General features: G+C 49.6%; 1 protein-coding gene across 4 annotated transcripts in view; it reads left to right on the forward strand.

Moving 5' to 3' along the window:
* UBE3B (ubiquitin protein ligase E3B) overlaps positions 1-13,867 on the forward strand; it is a 50,922-nt gene that overhangs the window by 17,623 nt on the left and 19,432 nt on the right. For all 4 annotated transcript variants that reach the window (XM_036085970.2, XM_036085969.2, XM_078060863.1 and 1 more), the window contains 7 exons: positions 578-755; positions 2,348-2,511; positions 3,209-3,376; positions 6,670-6,841; positions 8,443-8,561; positions 9,183-9,297; positions 9,954-10,053. In XM_036085970.2, coding sequence (XP_035941863.1) covers positions 578-755; positions 2,348-2,511; positions 3,209-3,376; positions 6,670-6,841; positions 8,443-8,561; positions 9,183-9,297; positions 9,954-10,053 — 1,016 coding nt within the window. The remainder of the gene's footprint in view (positions 1-577; positions 756-2,347; positions 2,512-3,208; positions 3,377-6,669; positions 6,842-8,442; positions 8,562-9,182; positions 9,298-9,953; positions 10,054-13,867) is intronic.

Here is a 13,867-nt window from a genome sequence, read left to right on the forward strand (position 1 = left end):
CTTGTAAATGATGACAGGACAGAAGCAAATGGATAGAAGCATTTGAAATCAGCAGTGGTACATAATTCTCATCACTTAGAAGAAGTTTATTTTACATAGAAAAGGGTTCTCGGGGCAAAATTTTAAGAGAGTTTATGGTGAGAGTCCTCACACAAGGCATATTGAATAACTTCGGTGAACATTGGACGACAGTGATTTCCCAGAACGCTCAGATGTCCTTCCAAAGGTCATTTCTTACACTGGCTCTTGATTTTTTAATCTTAGTGTAATATCAAAATGTTACGCTAACTAAAGATCACACACCTCTGTGTGATGTTTTACGTTACTTCATATAATCCTCACATCAAGAGTGGGGAGCTTTATTCCAGTCTTACAATGAGGAAACGGGTTGGAGAGGTGGGTTGAGGGGCACGCAGCTCTTCTGTGGCAGGGCCAGGATTTGAAGCCAGGCACCTCTCTGCGTGGAGTTTCTTCGTGCACATGGACTTGTCTGCAGGAGCCCTGGGCAGAGAGCAGGGCTGTGAAGGTGACGCAGTGGGTCACCTGGGCCCACTACACTCTGTTTCTCTCTTTGTAGGCAACCTCCTGCACTTGGGCTCCCTCAGCCCCAGGGTGTTAGAGGAGGAGACGGAAGGGTTTGTGAGTTTGCTCACCCAGATGCTGTGCTACTGTCAGAAGTACGTGTCCCAGAAGAAATCCAACCTGACACACTGGCACCCTGTCCTCGGCTGGTTCTCGCAATCTGTGGACTACGGGTGAGTCCTGGAGGCAAACCGCCATCTTTCCTGTCCCCTGCTTGCCTCTCATCACCTCTCCCTTCTTCCTTCCTTTCTTCCAGCTTGTGTTGTGTTGTTTGTTATAAAAGTAATATATATTCACTGAATAAAATCTGGATAAGACCAAAAGAGAATAAAAACCACCCCATTATGCCACTACCCCGAGACAACCTGCGTGAATATCCCTTCAGTTTCTTTTTTTACCTGTAAATATCAGCAGTTGTTTTGAGGTCATTTTTTTTGTATATAATTCTTTCGTAAACTGTGAACCTCATCTATCAAATACTATTTTTTCTTTTTCAATATCGCTTTTCCTGACTCCCTAGACTGCCATATTTTGGAGATACTGAAATAAGACACATGATTGAAAGGGGATAGAAGTCACCTCATCCTTTTCAAGAGGTGGAATATCGGTTTAAAAATTCTTAATTACAGAACTCAAAAACATTAAAAATGTTAGGCAAGAAGAGCAATTAAGTGAAGTGGCATCACAAGTTTGAAAATGAAAGCTGTGCCCTTGACTGAGATGAGGCAGGTCTCAGGAGCGAAGGCGGCTGTGGCTCCCCACTGTTTTCCTGTTCAGATCTCTGCCTGAGTCCCTGGCAGCTGCCCTTGAGGCAAAGAATGAGGGCCAGGGAAGGAAATCCCCAGATTGTCTCCCTTTTCCTTGTGCCTGAGAGGCATCCAGTTGAAGAGACAAAAGACCAGCCGATGGCAGGTCCCTGTGTGACATCCCAGCCTGAAGAGGATGGAGCATGTGTGATTGGGACTCGGGAGGGAGGTTGTGGGAGGCAGGAGGGGCAGGAGAGCACAGCACTGTGCAGCCTGGTCTGCTCTGGGGGCTTTGGACAAGCTGCTTTACCCCACTCTCCAATCCTGAAACATGGGGACAGTTTTCCCAGTCCTCGGATAGTGTTTCAGAGGACCGAATGAGATAAGGTATGTCAAGGGCCTGCCTCTAGGCCTGGCCCATGCTCGTGGGTGGTGGCTCTTTCTCCTGTGATGCTGGGAGCCCGAGGGAGCCTTGATGGGATGGAGAGCCGGGAGGTGATGAAGGCAGATTTCAGGAGGGAGTCTGATGCTTGGGGTGCCATGTGGATTGGGGGAGGGAGCACTTGAAGGCAAGGAGACTCTTAGGAGGTTGGGGGCGCAGAGACTTGCGGGCCAGGCCTGCAGTCTAGGTGTGAAGAAGAGGACCGTACAACAAGAATCATTTAGCTTTTGTCGACTGGGTGGTAAGTGGGGTGGGGTCAGGATGAAGAACTGAGACAGGGTGTCTGGGAGGACTGTGCCGAGGAGAGCCTGGGGCCCTGGGGTGAGCAGGAATGCTGTCAGCGGCACAGGAAGCCCTGGGGAGGGTGGCAGAGAAGACAAAGAGGGCAGTACCTTATGCATCTAGGCCCTCAGTGGCATTTGTGGATCCCACTTTCTCTTTTTTATCCTCTTATTTGCCATGTTGAGTGGCAGGCCGTAGCCAGCCCGCCGCGTGGAAGGCCCAGTGGGGAGCTGAGAGCTGTCGGTGGCCATCCGTCAGGTAGAACTGACCCACCTGGTCTCCTGCTCTCTCCTAGCCTTAATGAGTCCATGCCCTTGATCACCAAGCAGCTGCAGTTCCTGTGGGGGGTGCCTCTGATCCGGATCTTCTTCTGTGACATCCTGAGCAAGAAGCTGCTGGAGAACCAGGAGCCAGCCCACGTGCAGCCAGCATCCCCCCAGAATGTGCTTCCCGTGAAGAGTGAGTGGCTGGGGCGGGCGGAGCCCAGGGCTCTGCTTGGCTCCAGTGCAGCTCCTGTGGTCCCCGTGGGCCTGCCCCCTCCGCTTCTGTGACGCTCGAGCTTCTCCCACACAGGCTAAGAGACTGCTCCAGCCAAGTTCACATTTAGCAAAAGAGCAACAGAAAACCCTTAGGGATGGAAAACAAGGACCAGGGAAACCTAAATAGGTGAACCAGACCAAGACCATGTGTAGAGATTATGGATTCCTTGAGGGCTACAGTGGGGATCTCTGAACTTCCATTTGGCTCTGAATTTCTAGTAGCTAGAATGAAAGGGGGTTTGTGGATCTTTTCTTACTCATTAACACGAAGAAGGAAGGCCCATTTCTTAGGGGAAGTCGAGCCTTTCTGAGCCCCTAATCAGAAAAATCTCCCTGGTAAAAGGGGGTCTGGTAAAAGAATCCCCTGTAGGAGTCAAATAGACCTGGCTTGGTCTGAGATATTTTCTGATGTTCTGAAGAGGTCTCTGGGTTGCACCTAAAAGCCTATTGTTAATGCTTTTCTAATTCGTCCCAAAGAGATGACTTGAGTCAGAGCAGCCGCCCCACCGTCCAGGCCTGGCTGTAAATCAGGCACTTTATTGAAATGCCCTTTACAGAGGAAAACCAGACAGATGGCTGAACGTCTGCTCACCCATTCCTTCTCCTCTCCATGCCAGATCTCCTGAAGCGTGCGTTTCAGAAGTCTGCATCCGTTCGGAATATTCTCAGGCCTGTTGGGGGTAAGCGTGTGGACTCTGCGGAGGTCCAGAAGGTCTGCAACATCTGTGTCCTCTACCAGACCTCGCTGACGACTCTGACCCAGATCCGGCTACAGATACTCACAGGTTCGGAGTCCTGAGGCGGCATCTTCCATCTCTGACATTTGGCGGGTGATTTTTCTTAGAAAAAGTTGATTTTCTTCCGGCTTTCTTGGCTCAGAAGATACGTTTTGAAGGGGAGGGTATTTTTGAGCTGTTCTTCTTAGAGGTTGATACACCTCCGTTAAATGGCTCACACTGACCTCAGTCCCAGCGCTGCCAGTTCGTTCCTGTGACCTGGCTTTTATTTCCATTATGCAGTGCAATTTGCCTTCAAAAGTTACTACTTTTTCTGAATAGAAAACTAGAAAAGACATGAAAAAAGAAAACTTAGACCATATTTAATCCTATAGTCCAAGGATAACCACCTGCCTGAGTGTACCACATTTATATATATGTATGTTTAGATTGAAATATGTAGTTTTACCTTTCCCTTTCTGTTCATCACTTTAGAAGCATCTTATCATTGTCAACAATTCTTCCAAAATTTCATTTCTGTTGACTGCATAGTATCTCATCACATGATGTGCCCAACGTTTTCCTTCTTAGCCGAGCAAGGAAGAAAGTCGTGTGTGTCATGAACACGGGGCTTGGGCATTTGGGGCTTCCCACTGCTGTGCAGGACTTGTTCATATGAATTGGTGTGATGAGGACAGAAAGTCTGTAGGCCATGAAGCTGTTGACTGCATAAAGGGTTAAGAACTTTTCTATTTCATTTTACATTTTTTTTAAATTATACATTGCCACTGCTTCTCTCTTTCACACATATTTGTTCATCTTCAGACGTTAACAGAGCACCAGTCTGTGCCAGGCCGTGGGGGTGAAGAGGTGACCAAGGCAGCCAGGGTCCCTTTCCCAAGAGGATTCTAAGAGTAGGGAGGCGAGCTGTAGGCGAGGGAAAAGCGTATTTACTGTCATGATGGGCTCTGTGACCGCGGAAGTAAGGAGACGGCGTGGGCTTGGACTGGAGCGGGCTTTCCCAGCCTCAGCACTGCTGCACTCTTGGGCCCCAAAATTCTTTGTTGTGGAGTCCGTCTTGTCCGCTGTGGGGTGGTTAGCAGCCCCTGGCCCCCACCCCGGCGTGCGGTAGTGCTGCCCCCTCCCCGGTTGTGCCAGCCCTGCGCGTCTCCGGACACTGCCAGCTGCCGCCTGGGGCAGCACGGTCTCTGGTTGAGCAGCACAGGACGGGTGTGCTGGCAGGGTGGGAAGCAGGGGCCTCTGTACATGTTCCAGAGCTCGCGTCTACAGGTCTTACGGGTACATTGGATTTGGAAGAGTGAAGGCTAAAGGCCTCAAAGGTGAGGCCAGAGTGTTGGCCCCAGCAGCCTGTGTGGATGGTGGTACCATTTGCTGAGGGGAAGACAGCCAGCTGGGGGTGGGGCTTGTGGGGAACGACGAGTTCTCTTTGGCTCTGATGAGTGTGAGGTGCCAAGCAGGCATGTGAGTATACTGTGGGCATACAGACGAAGGGGTGTCATGTAAAACCGTGGGCCCAGGGCAGGCTCCATCAGGAGAATGCAAAAGGAGGCAAACGGGTCTAGACCAAGCCTGGCACCCCAGCGCCCACTGCGAGGGTTTGAGAAGCATAGTGAGTGATGTGACTTTTAGGTTATGGCCTGTGCCCAGCTTTTTAAGGTGACCACAAATTCAGGCATCCCTGTTGTCTGAGTGAGAGCACCCAGAAAGAAGCTTTCTCGGCTAAGTTGAAAATACATCCTTTTAAGAAGGAGGTAAACTAGTCTAAAGTGTTTGTAGAGTATTCAGTCTGTTCAGCTACATGCAAAGCAGATTGTAGAAGATAATACACTTCTTTGCTCATGCTCCTCACATGCACTTGGTGGCCCAGAGCCACATGCTGGCCCCTGGCAGAGCTCTCCAGAGCCCTGCATCTTCATTTCTATTGGAGTCGCTGCAGATGCAGCCCTGGTTGAATCTGTGTCTGAGGCTGGAAATGAGTATTCTCGTCCACACCGTGAGGACCATTCACATAATGTGAGAGTAGTTGCTCCTCCTAATTGTCCTGTAGGAGTACATTTGTGGTCTCCACAGTTTAACTACTCACTCTGTTTCTCTCTTACTCTATTTTTAAATTGTGAGGGTTCTGCATTCTTCTTTCTTTTTTGGTCTCTGCATTCTATAACCACATTCTGCTACCTTGAAAATGTGAGCTCAAACCTTTAGGAATAATAACTAAGTGGGCGCTCCCGTTTCTTTGCCTCCTCTATGGTTCCTTCAGGCCACCCCAGTCTAAGCATTTATAGCAGCATTGATTGTGTCATCCTGCCCCTGTTCCAGGCAAATATATCTTCCCCAAGCAGTTCTTTGTTCACAATTAAGTAATTCAGAGTGCTCTGTAAAATGAGAGATATTATAAGGACTCAAATATAAAGTGAAATATGAGGAAAAATTTGAGACAGACACCTTATTGTATATTCAGAGACACGTGGAACTTTAGAGCCGGGCTCTCTGAGTCAATAGCTGTATTAATAGACTTAAAATGTAACAGTGATGTAGCCTGTGTGTCTGAGGCCTTGAGGCCATCAGAAAGCAGATCTAAAATGTCTTCTGCTTCACCCAGGGTTAAATGTTTGTGAGACACTTCACAGGATCTCCGCTACAGTCATTCATTGCTTTCCCATTTTTAGCAGAGATAGAATAATAGAAGTAGAGGAGAGGAAAGCTTTGATAAATATAGGTGAGCCTGAAAGATGGTTTAAAGCAGGGTCTGCAAACTGTAGCCTGTGGGCCAAATGCGGCCCACCACTTGGTTTTGCAAATAAAGTTTTATTGGAATACAGTCCCATCCATTCATTTACATATTGTCTGTGGCTGCTTTTGTGCTACACTGGTAGCTTTCAGTAGTGTGACAGGGTGCTAAGCCAGGCCCACACAGCCTAAAAAAATGCTTAGTCTCTAGCCCTTTCCAGGAAAAATTTGCTGATCCCTGATTTAAAATATAAACACTGAGTCAAACAGATGTGGGTTCTCTTCTTAGCTCTGATACTTACTGGCTGAGTGGTTTGGGGCTAATTACTTCCTCTCCCTGCTTCAGTTTTTTTCTCTTATAAAATGGAGGTAACATTGGGTTTCACAGGATAGAAAGGAGATAATGCATGCAGAGTACTTAGATTGACATCTGAAACTTGGAAAGCACCCATGAAATATTAGCTATTACTGTGATTATTACTCTCATGGGGATAATGATTTTCTTAGTGATTGCACCTTAGAAGTGTAAGCGTTTTGTTCCCCCAGTGGGTAGGAGAAACCGTGGACCAGATAGAGCCCCCACCTGAAGCTTGGGTTTCTCTATCCTTTTCCAGGTCTCACTTACCTTGATGACCTGCTCCCCAAACTGTGGGCGTTTATCTGTGAGCTGGGGCCTCACGGAGGGTTAAAGCTCTTCTTGGAATGCCTCAACAATGACACTGAAGAGTCCAAGCAGCTCTTGGCCATGCTGATGCTGTTCTGTGACTGCTCCCGGCACCTCATCACGTAGGTTGACTGCAGTGGGCCTCCCCATTCCTTTCCTCGAACGTGGAGAAGCCAAATCACAGTGCTGTAAGCAAGCTGCTGCTGATGTGATTACCGCCATCGTTCGGACCCCTGTGGCAGGGTCATTAGGAAAATTAGGCCAGAAAACATTTACAATACAAGGTGGGCGGCACGTAGTCGGGGTTCAGCAATTCTTAGTTCCCATCCTTCTAGGGGAGCTGGGTCAGTACCCTTGTGTGTGGGCTTTGGGGGTCTCCCAGAGCTGGGTTCAAGTCACACCTCCACCATTTACTCACTGGGTTAGGTAGTTACCTGGAAGATTCCAGAGCCAGGGAGCCAGGAGGCAAATCCTGGGTCGGCCACTTCCCGAGACACGCTGGGCAAGGGGGCCTCGCCTCTCTGAGCCTCCATTTTCTCCTCTCTAGATGGGAATAACAGTAGTACGTGCCTCTTGGCCATGTGGTAAGGATTAAAAGAGGTAATGCACACAAAGTGCTTGGCACAGTCCCTGGCACACAGGAAGGGCTGTGATGCTTATGATTATCAAACTGACCCTAGGCAAGTTGCTTAACCTCTCTGAGCTTCGGTTTCCTTATTCATAGAATGGGAATAATATTAGCAATCTGATAGAGAGTAAATGAGAAAAGGAACATCACGTTCTCAGTACAGTGCCTGGCACAGAGTGGGGCATTAGCAAATGTGAGTCCCATTCAGTTCCTTTGTTTTTTAAGCTTATGTGTCTACTTGTGTGTTTGGTATTTTTTTAATTCCACGTTTTCCCAAAGGTTGGTAAAGAATTGTAAGAGAGAAGGGATCCCAGACAGTTACGTTCAGGGTAGAAGACACTGATTGGTAGGAGGGGATCAGGGATGGTAGGTGGGTAAGAATCATGGTGAGCAGTTGGAGGCGGGCACAGGGCTCTGTGGCTGCCCCTGAAGACTCGCTGAATGGCTGGGCCCAGGGTGAGCTGAGAGCGAGTTGTGCTGTAAAGCAAATGAAGCAGTCTTGGGAAATTTTCACATAGAGCTGTAACTTAAACGGTTCATTTACTCACATGTTGTTTCAGGCATCCATTCATTCCCTCATAAATACTTCTTCTCAGGCACCTACACTAGTGGTTGTCATAGATGCAGAGGAAGATTCCATGGCTCTCCTCAGTGGACACAGACTCTCAGTCGAGATTCCTTGATCGTTAAGCATCAGTTCAGGCAGGAATTAAGAAGGGTGTCACAGTCGGATCCTTACGAATAAGAAAAATATAAAGGGGAGCTTATTTTTTTCCTCTCTCAATTGTAGGTTTAAAATTTTTACTACGGACAATTGCAAATAAATAGAAAGTGGGGAGAATAGTAGAAGGAACCCCCATGTACCCATCCACAGTGGTCAGGACGCAGCCACCTCTGCTTTCCCTCCACCCGCACCGGCTCTCCTCCACGTTATCCTGAAGCAGATCCTACACATCCTATTGTGTTAGCTATACATTTTATCTGAAAGATAAAGCTTATTTCTTGAGCTTATTTTTCTCTCATAAGAGGTAGAGATCTCCTATTTTCCCCTCTTTCCTCAGTGGGAAGTGGTGACTAATTTTCCATCTGATTTAGGATCCTTGACGACATTGAAGTTTATGAAGAACAGATTTCCTTCAAACTGGAAGAGCTGGTCACCATCTCCTCTTTCCTGAACTCCTTTGTGTTTAAGATGATCTGGGATGGACTCGTAGGTACGGTAAAGATGGCAGCTGTCATTTCAGCGATGCCACACAGGGAGGCCACGGTCTGCACCATCACCTGATTCTTAGCTCTATTGCCCATCACAGTGAATTGGAAAGGCACATTTATTCACGTAATTAGAAGCTTTACTTCTTTGCTCTCTGCATGGCCCCTTAAGGTAGCAGTGTGGTTATGGAGGTCTTAGATCTCCCTCCAGCATGTACATATACATGTGGAGGATTATTGATGCTGAGGATTTTGCCCTGCCTCTCCTTTTGCTTCTTTGAGTTGATTTCCATGACGTGTCAGGGCACACTTCAAATCAGAGTTCTCGTCCTGAAGTGCTTGCAAGTTGTTCAGTACAAAGCTCCTTACGTTAAAAAGGTCTTTTGGATCACCTGCTAGTGGGAGGCAGCATGAGTGATTGTGTCTGGGGCACCCAGGTCCTGCAGACATTTAGAACATACCCAGGGCGCCTTTTATTCTCTTGGTTCCGTGTGAAATCCAGAGTGAGGGAGATGAGGGCCTTGGTGGGGCTTGGTGACAGACGGAGACAAGAAGCTGTCTTCCTGGCCCCCCGCCGACTCTGACCAGCTCCGTGCGTGCAGCTCCCCTGTTCGTTTGCCCCACAGAGAACGCCAAGGGGGAGACTTTGGAGCTGTTCCAGTCCGTGCACGGGTGGCTGATGGTGCTGTATGAGCGGGACTGTCGGCGCCGCTTCGCCCCTGAGGACCACTGGCTGCGCAAGTGAGGAGCGGGGTAGGGAAGGGGGTTCGCAGAAGCCAGAGTCCCCTCCGTCACTCTCTGCACTCATGCTCTGGGGCCGGAGGGTGGTCATCCCTCCTGCATCCCCTGTCCTTCTAGGAGGACAGACGCCCAGCAGTTGCATCTGTGAGGACGTGCGGATGCTGAGGGTGATGAGAGAACATTAATGGTGACAGCGCCAGGTCCCATTTAGCAAATGGGAAGCAAGTTCTAGCTGAACTGAGCAGCAGGTTACAATAGTTCAGCGGTGGTTTTTATCAGAATGAACAGGACAAAAACGACAGCTAGGTTTTTCAGGGGTGGGGTGGGGAAATCCTCTTGCAACAACTAAACGTAAGATGTCTGCAATTTTTTATCAATGACATGTCAACTCAGGTTGTAGCACTAGAGTGGGGTCTGGCAGACACTTTGGTAAAGGGCCAGACAGTAAATATTTTAGGCTTTGCCGACCACATGGTCTGTTTTGCAAGTGCTCAACTGTGCCATTGTAGCGTGAAAGCAGCCAGAGACCGTATGTAGTGACTGTGTTCCATGGAAACTGATTTACAGAAATGGCAGCAGGCTGTCGTTGGCCACCCCTGTACTAGAGAATGGTTTTCGTGTTGTAATAACCCCAAACCCATGCCTTTCTTCTGAAGGGATCTCAAACCTAGCGTGCTCTTCCAAGAACTGGACAAGGACAGGAAACGGGCCCAGCTGATCCTGCAGTACATCCCTCACGTCATTCCCCACAAAAACGTGAGTTGCCCTCAGAGCTGGGCTCCTGTGAATTTTTCTGTCCCACCATGTGGTACCTGACTTGCCCTCTTCGCTGTAGCAGTTGGAGAGAAAGAACTGAGCTCATTCACTTAGCAGATGCGAACGGTGATTGGATCTCCCACTTCGTCAGGTGTTAAGCCAAGTACAGAGACTGAAGACAGTGGGAACTGGCAGTTCTGGCAGGTGGGGTGCATGTTACAGGGATGGTTGCTGCGGGGGCCCAGACAAGCGGACCTGACCCAGCTGGGAATAGGGGGAAGTGAATCAAGAGAAGCTTCTAGAGGCAAAAGCGGACAGTGGTTAAAGGCCCGGGTGATTGAGAGTATGGTGCTCCTGGAGGGCTGGCCGTATGGTCTGGTTGTGGGGAAAATAAAGGGGAGCCAGGAAGCTGAGGAGGTTTGTAGGAGTTGGAGTCAGAAGGACCTTGCGAACCAAGGGCAGGAGTGTGGATTTCGGTTGGAGTCATTGAGTGTTTTCAGCTTCGGGGGCCCCTGGTCAGAGCTATGCTTCAGAGAGTTCCTTCTGGCCGTGGGATAGAGGCCTGGCTAGGGGCAGCAGTGTTAGAGGAGTGGAAAGACAATAGAATCATAAGAACGAAGACATTCAGAGGAGAAAGAGATGGATTTCAGGTGGTGGGCGTGTTTCTGGCTCGGGCTCCTGGGCGCTTTTGGGAGTCATTTCCTGGGGTAGGAGCACAGGTAAGAGCAGGTCTGGGAAGTGCTGGTGAGGTCAGCTTTGAGCAGGCAACAGGAGAGGTGTCCACGACTCCTCGAGGCCATTGGACAACGGAGCTGGAGAGAGGCTCCGCATGTGGACAGTGCCCAAACCTGGCTGCATCCACGGCCGTGGACAGGGTAGTCAGGGAGCCACATGGAGTAAGACGACCGGGGACCTGTCCTTTAGAGCGCCAGCACGAGGAGAGGACTAATCAGAGGAAGGAAACCAGCAATGTGGTGTCCCAGACTCAAGGGCCAGGAGAGGCTCAGGAAGGGTCGGGTCCTGTGGTGAGAGTGTCCGGAAGCGAGGGTAGGCACCGCCCGCATCCCTGGTCTGTAGTGACGCTCCAGAAACGTCTGCTGGACACCGCAGCAGTACGGGGCTCCTTCAGAGGGGGCTCCTACAGGTCTTCGTATGCCTTTTCTCCTTTCCTTCTTTTTTGACGAAAGACGTTCTTAAAAAAGAGCACAAGTCACATTTTTGTATATTGAACCTTATTTTTCAGAGATACTTACTCCTCATTGCTCTCTGATATTGTTTTGACCTTGATGTTAATACTCGCGATTGTCATTCTCCCTCAAGCAGCGATTCGCAGACGGTTGTGGCTGTTTAAATCCTTGTTGCACTTGACAGCAGAGCCTCCCAGAAATGAAGGGATCTCATGGAGATGACTTAGTGGAACGTGCCCCCCACCCCCGCCCCCACCCCCAGAGGGAGCCCTTCCCACCATATCCCTGACCTTGCCTCAGATAGAGCCAGACGTGCTGTTGCTCTACTCTGCCCAATGATGGAACGTTCTTCCTCACCTGAAACTGAGTGATTGCTCTGTACCTTCGACCCTTTGGTCCTTGAACAGCCACAGACAGTGGAATCTCTAAATCTTCTGAGATGCACAGATGACTCTCACACAGCCCCTCGCCCTGGGCCTGCGTGCCTGCAAAGTCAGCCCTGGACCGTGGCGTTCCCATATTGTGCGGCCTGGGATCTCCGCTCTGTCTCTGCAGTTCACAGATGGCGTGCCCGGGTGGCCCTGGGTTGTCCACAGGATATTTTAAGCTTTTGAGAGGAGCACAATGAAATCTGTTGGCCACTCTGTAAAGTACCAGCTCAAGCTCATGATGTCAGCATTCCTCTTGAGGATGTCCTATTTGCTAAGCTGGGTTTTAAAGAAGTTTTTTAATTTCAATGTACATGTATTTTTAAAATATAGCTACTAAGTCCTTAGCACACAAATATTTATTTTTTTTAAAGATTTTATTTATTCATTTGAGAGAGAGAGAAAACACAAGCAGGGGGAGGAGGGGCAGAGAGGGAGAGGGAGAAGCAGGCTCCCTACTGAGCAGGGAGCCCAACACGGGGCTCAATCCCAGGCCCCTGAGATCATGACCTGAGCCGAAAGCAGACGCTTAACCGACTGAGCCGCCCAGGTGACCATGCACACAAATACTTATTAAGTGGTTTAGGACCCTAGCCATCTTGTAAATGGCGCTGTATTTCTTTTGACCTAGGAGTGCCGTGAAAGTCCTTCCTGAGCCTTTAGGGGTGCTGAGAACAAGAAGCCTGGGAACCTCTGAGATTAGTTGGCATGACCTGGGGGCTCTAATCTAATCCTTGCTGTGTTTTTCTTCGGGGAATTTTGCTGAAGATTGCCATCAAGGCTTTTGTTACTTGGTTCATGAAGTCTCTCTTTCCTATCTCTTGGGGACCCTTCCTGGCCCCTGTTCTGATCCCGTGATGGCCCCGGCAGGTCCGGGAGGGCGTCTGCAGCTCAGTGTGTCGGAGTGGTGAGGGCTCTGTTCCGTGCTGACGTGTCGTGTACTGCCCTCGCCCTGACGCGTCTTGCCGGAATGCACAGGTGACAGGGTCTCTGTAGTCCTGCCTGCTCTCTTGCGTCTGTCACTATGGCATCGGCTCTAAACGCCAAAACTCTCCCTGGTCTTGACCTCACTCAAGTGGGTGGCTCACAACACTGTTCTTGCTTCCCTTAATGTTTTTAAAGGCCTCAACTCTGCCTGGTTCACACAGCACTTCATTCTCTGTGCTGTCTTACGTAACTTGTACTTATCTATGTGCGACTGGGACTTGAGGCCTTTCTCTCTTGTTTGGGCCTGGAAGGCCTGGCACCCTGTGAGGTGGGCAGGGGCTGTGTGGTGCGGTGGTCTGTGTGGGTCCTGGGTTTGAATCTGGCCCCTCTGTCCACCAGCTGTGGGACCTTAGGTGAGTCACTTTCTTCATCTGCACAGTGGAGACACGGGTCCTTTCCCAGATGTCTCCTGTGGTCGCCGAGGCTTCTCAGCCCCTTGAGCGCTGCTTACAGTTGCCCCAATCCATCTTCCACACCCCATGGAAATCAGGGCTTCATCCTGGGATTCCTGGGAGGCGGGCATTCCCTCAGCCCCCTCTGCACTTCCACTTCTGTGTATGAGGTCTCTGCCCCATACTGGATCCACCCGGATGGGAAGCTCTTCTGCCTTGTGTGCAGGTGATCGTGCTAAAGATTTGAGGTCAGAGGAAGCCGTTGTGCCCCACAGCCCACACAAATGAAAGACCTGTTCTGGAAGTCGGCAATCCCCCCGCACAGATGGGATAGGCAATGGTGCCCTTCACCCCCATCACGGCCGCCCTCCCTGATGCTCAGTCTGTTCTTCCCCTCCATGTTGTCCTAGAACCCCCAGAGCTCCTGGTACTACTCAGAGCACTTCAGTCCTTGTTTCTAGATTTGCCGACCAGCCACATTAAGCTGCCCCGCTGAGAAGTAGCCCCTCTGCCAAATACGTTCCTCCTCAGGAGGCCATTGGCAATTGCTTTTCCTGTTACAGCCGTATTTACTTCATAGCCTCAATTAAATGATCAAATGTGAATGCACTAGCCTCCCCTGTATATAGTTAACCCTTATTACCATTGTTATTGTTCTGACTGTCCTTGTTTGTATTTAACAAAGCTTTTGACTTTGGTGGGGATTCTCATTTTTGCTAAAAAAAACAGCAGTGGTTGGATTTAGGCCTTCATTCAGCTGACATCTGAGTGCTTGTACAGCAGTGACGCTCAAAGCCAGGATGGGGCAGAGGGCCGTGCT

This window comes from Halichoerus grypus, chromosome 13 (genome assembly GCF_964656455.1).
Source record: "Halichoerus grypus chromosome 13, mHalGry1.hap1.1, whole genome shotgun sequence".
NCBI lineage: Eukaryota > Metazoa > Chordata > Mammalia > Carnivora > Phocidae > Halichoerus > Halichoerus grypus.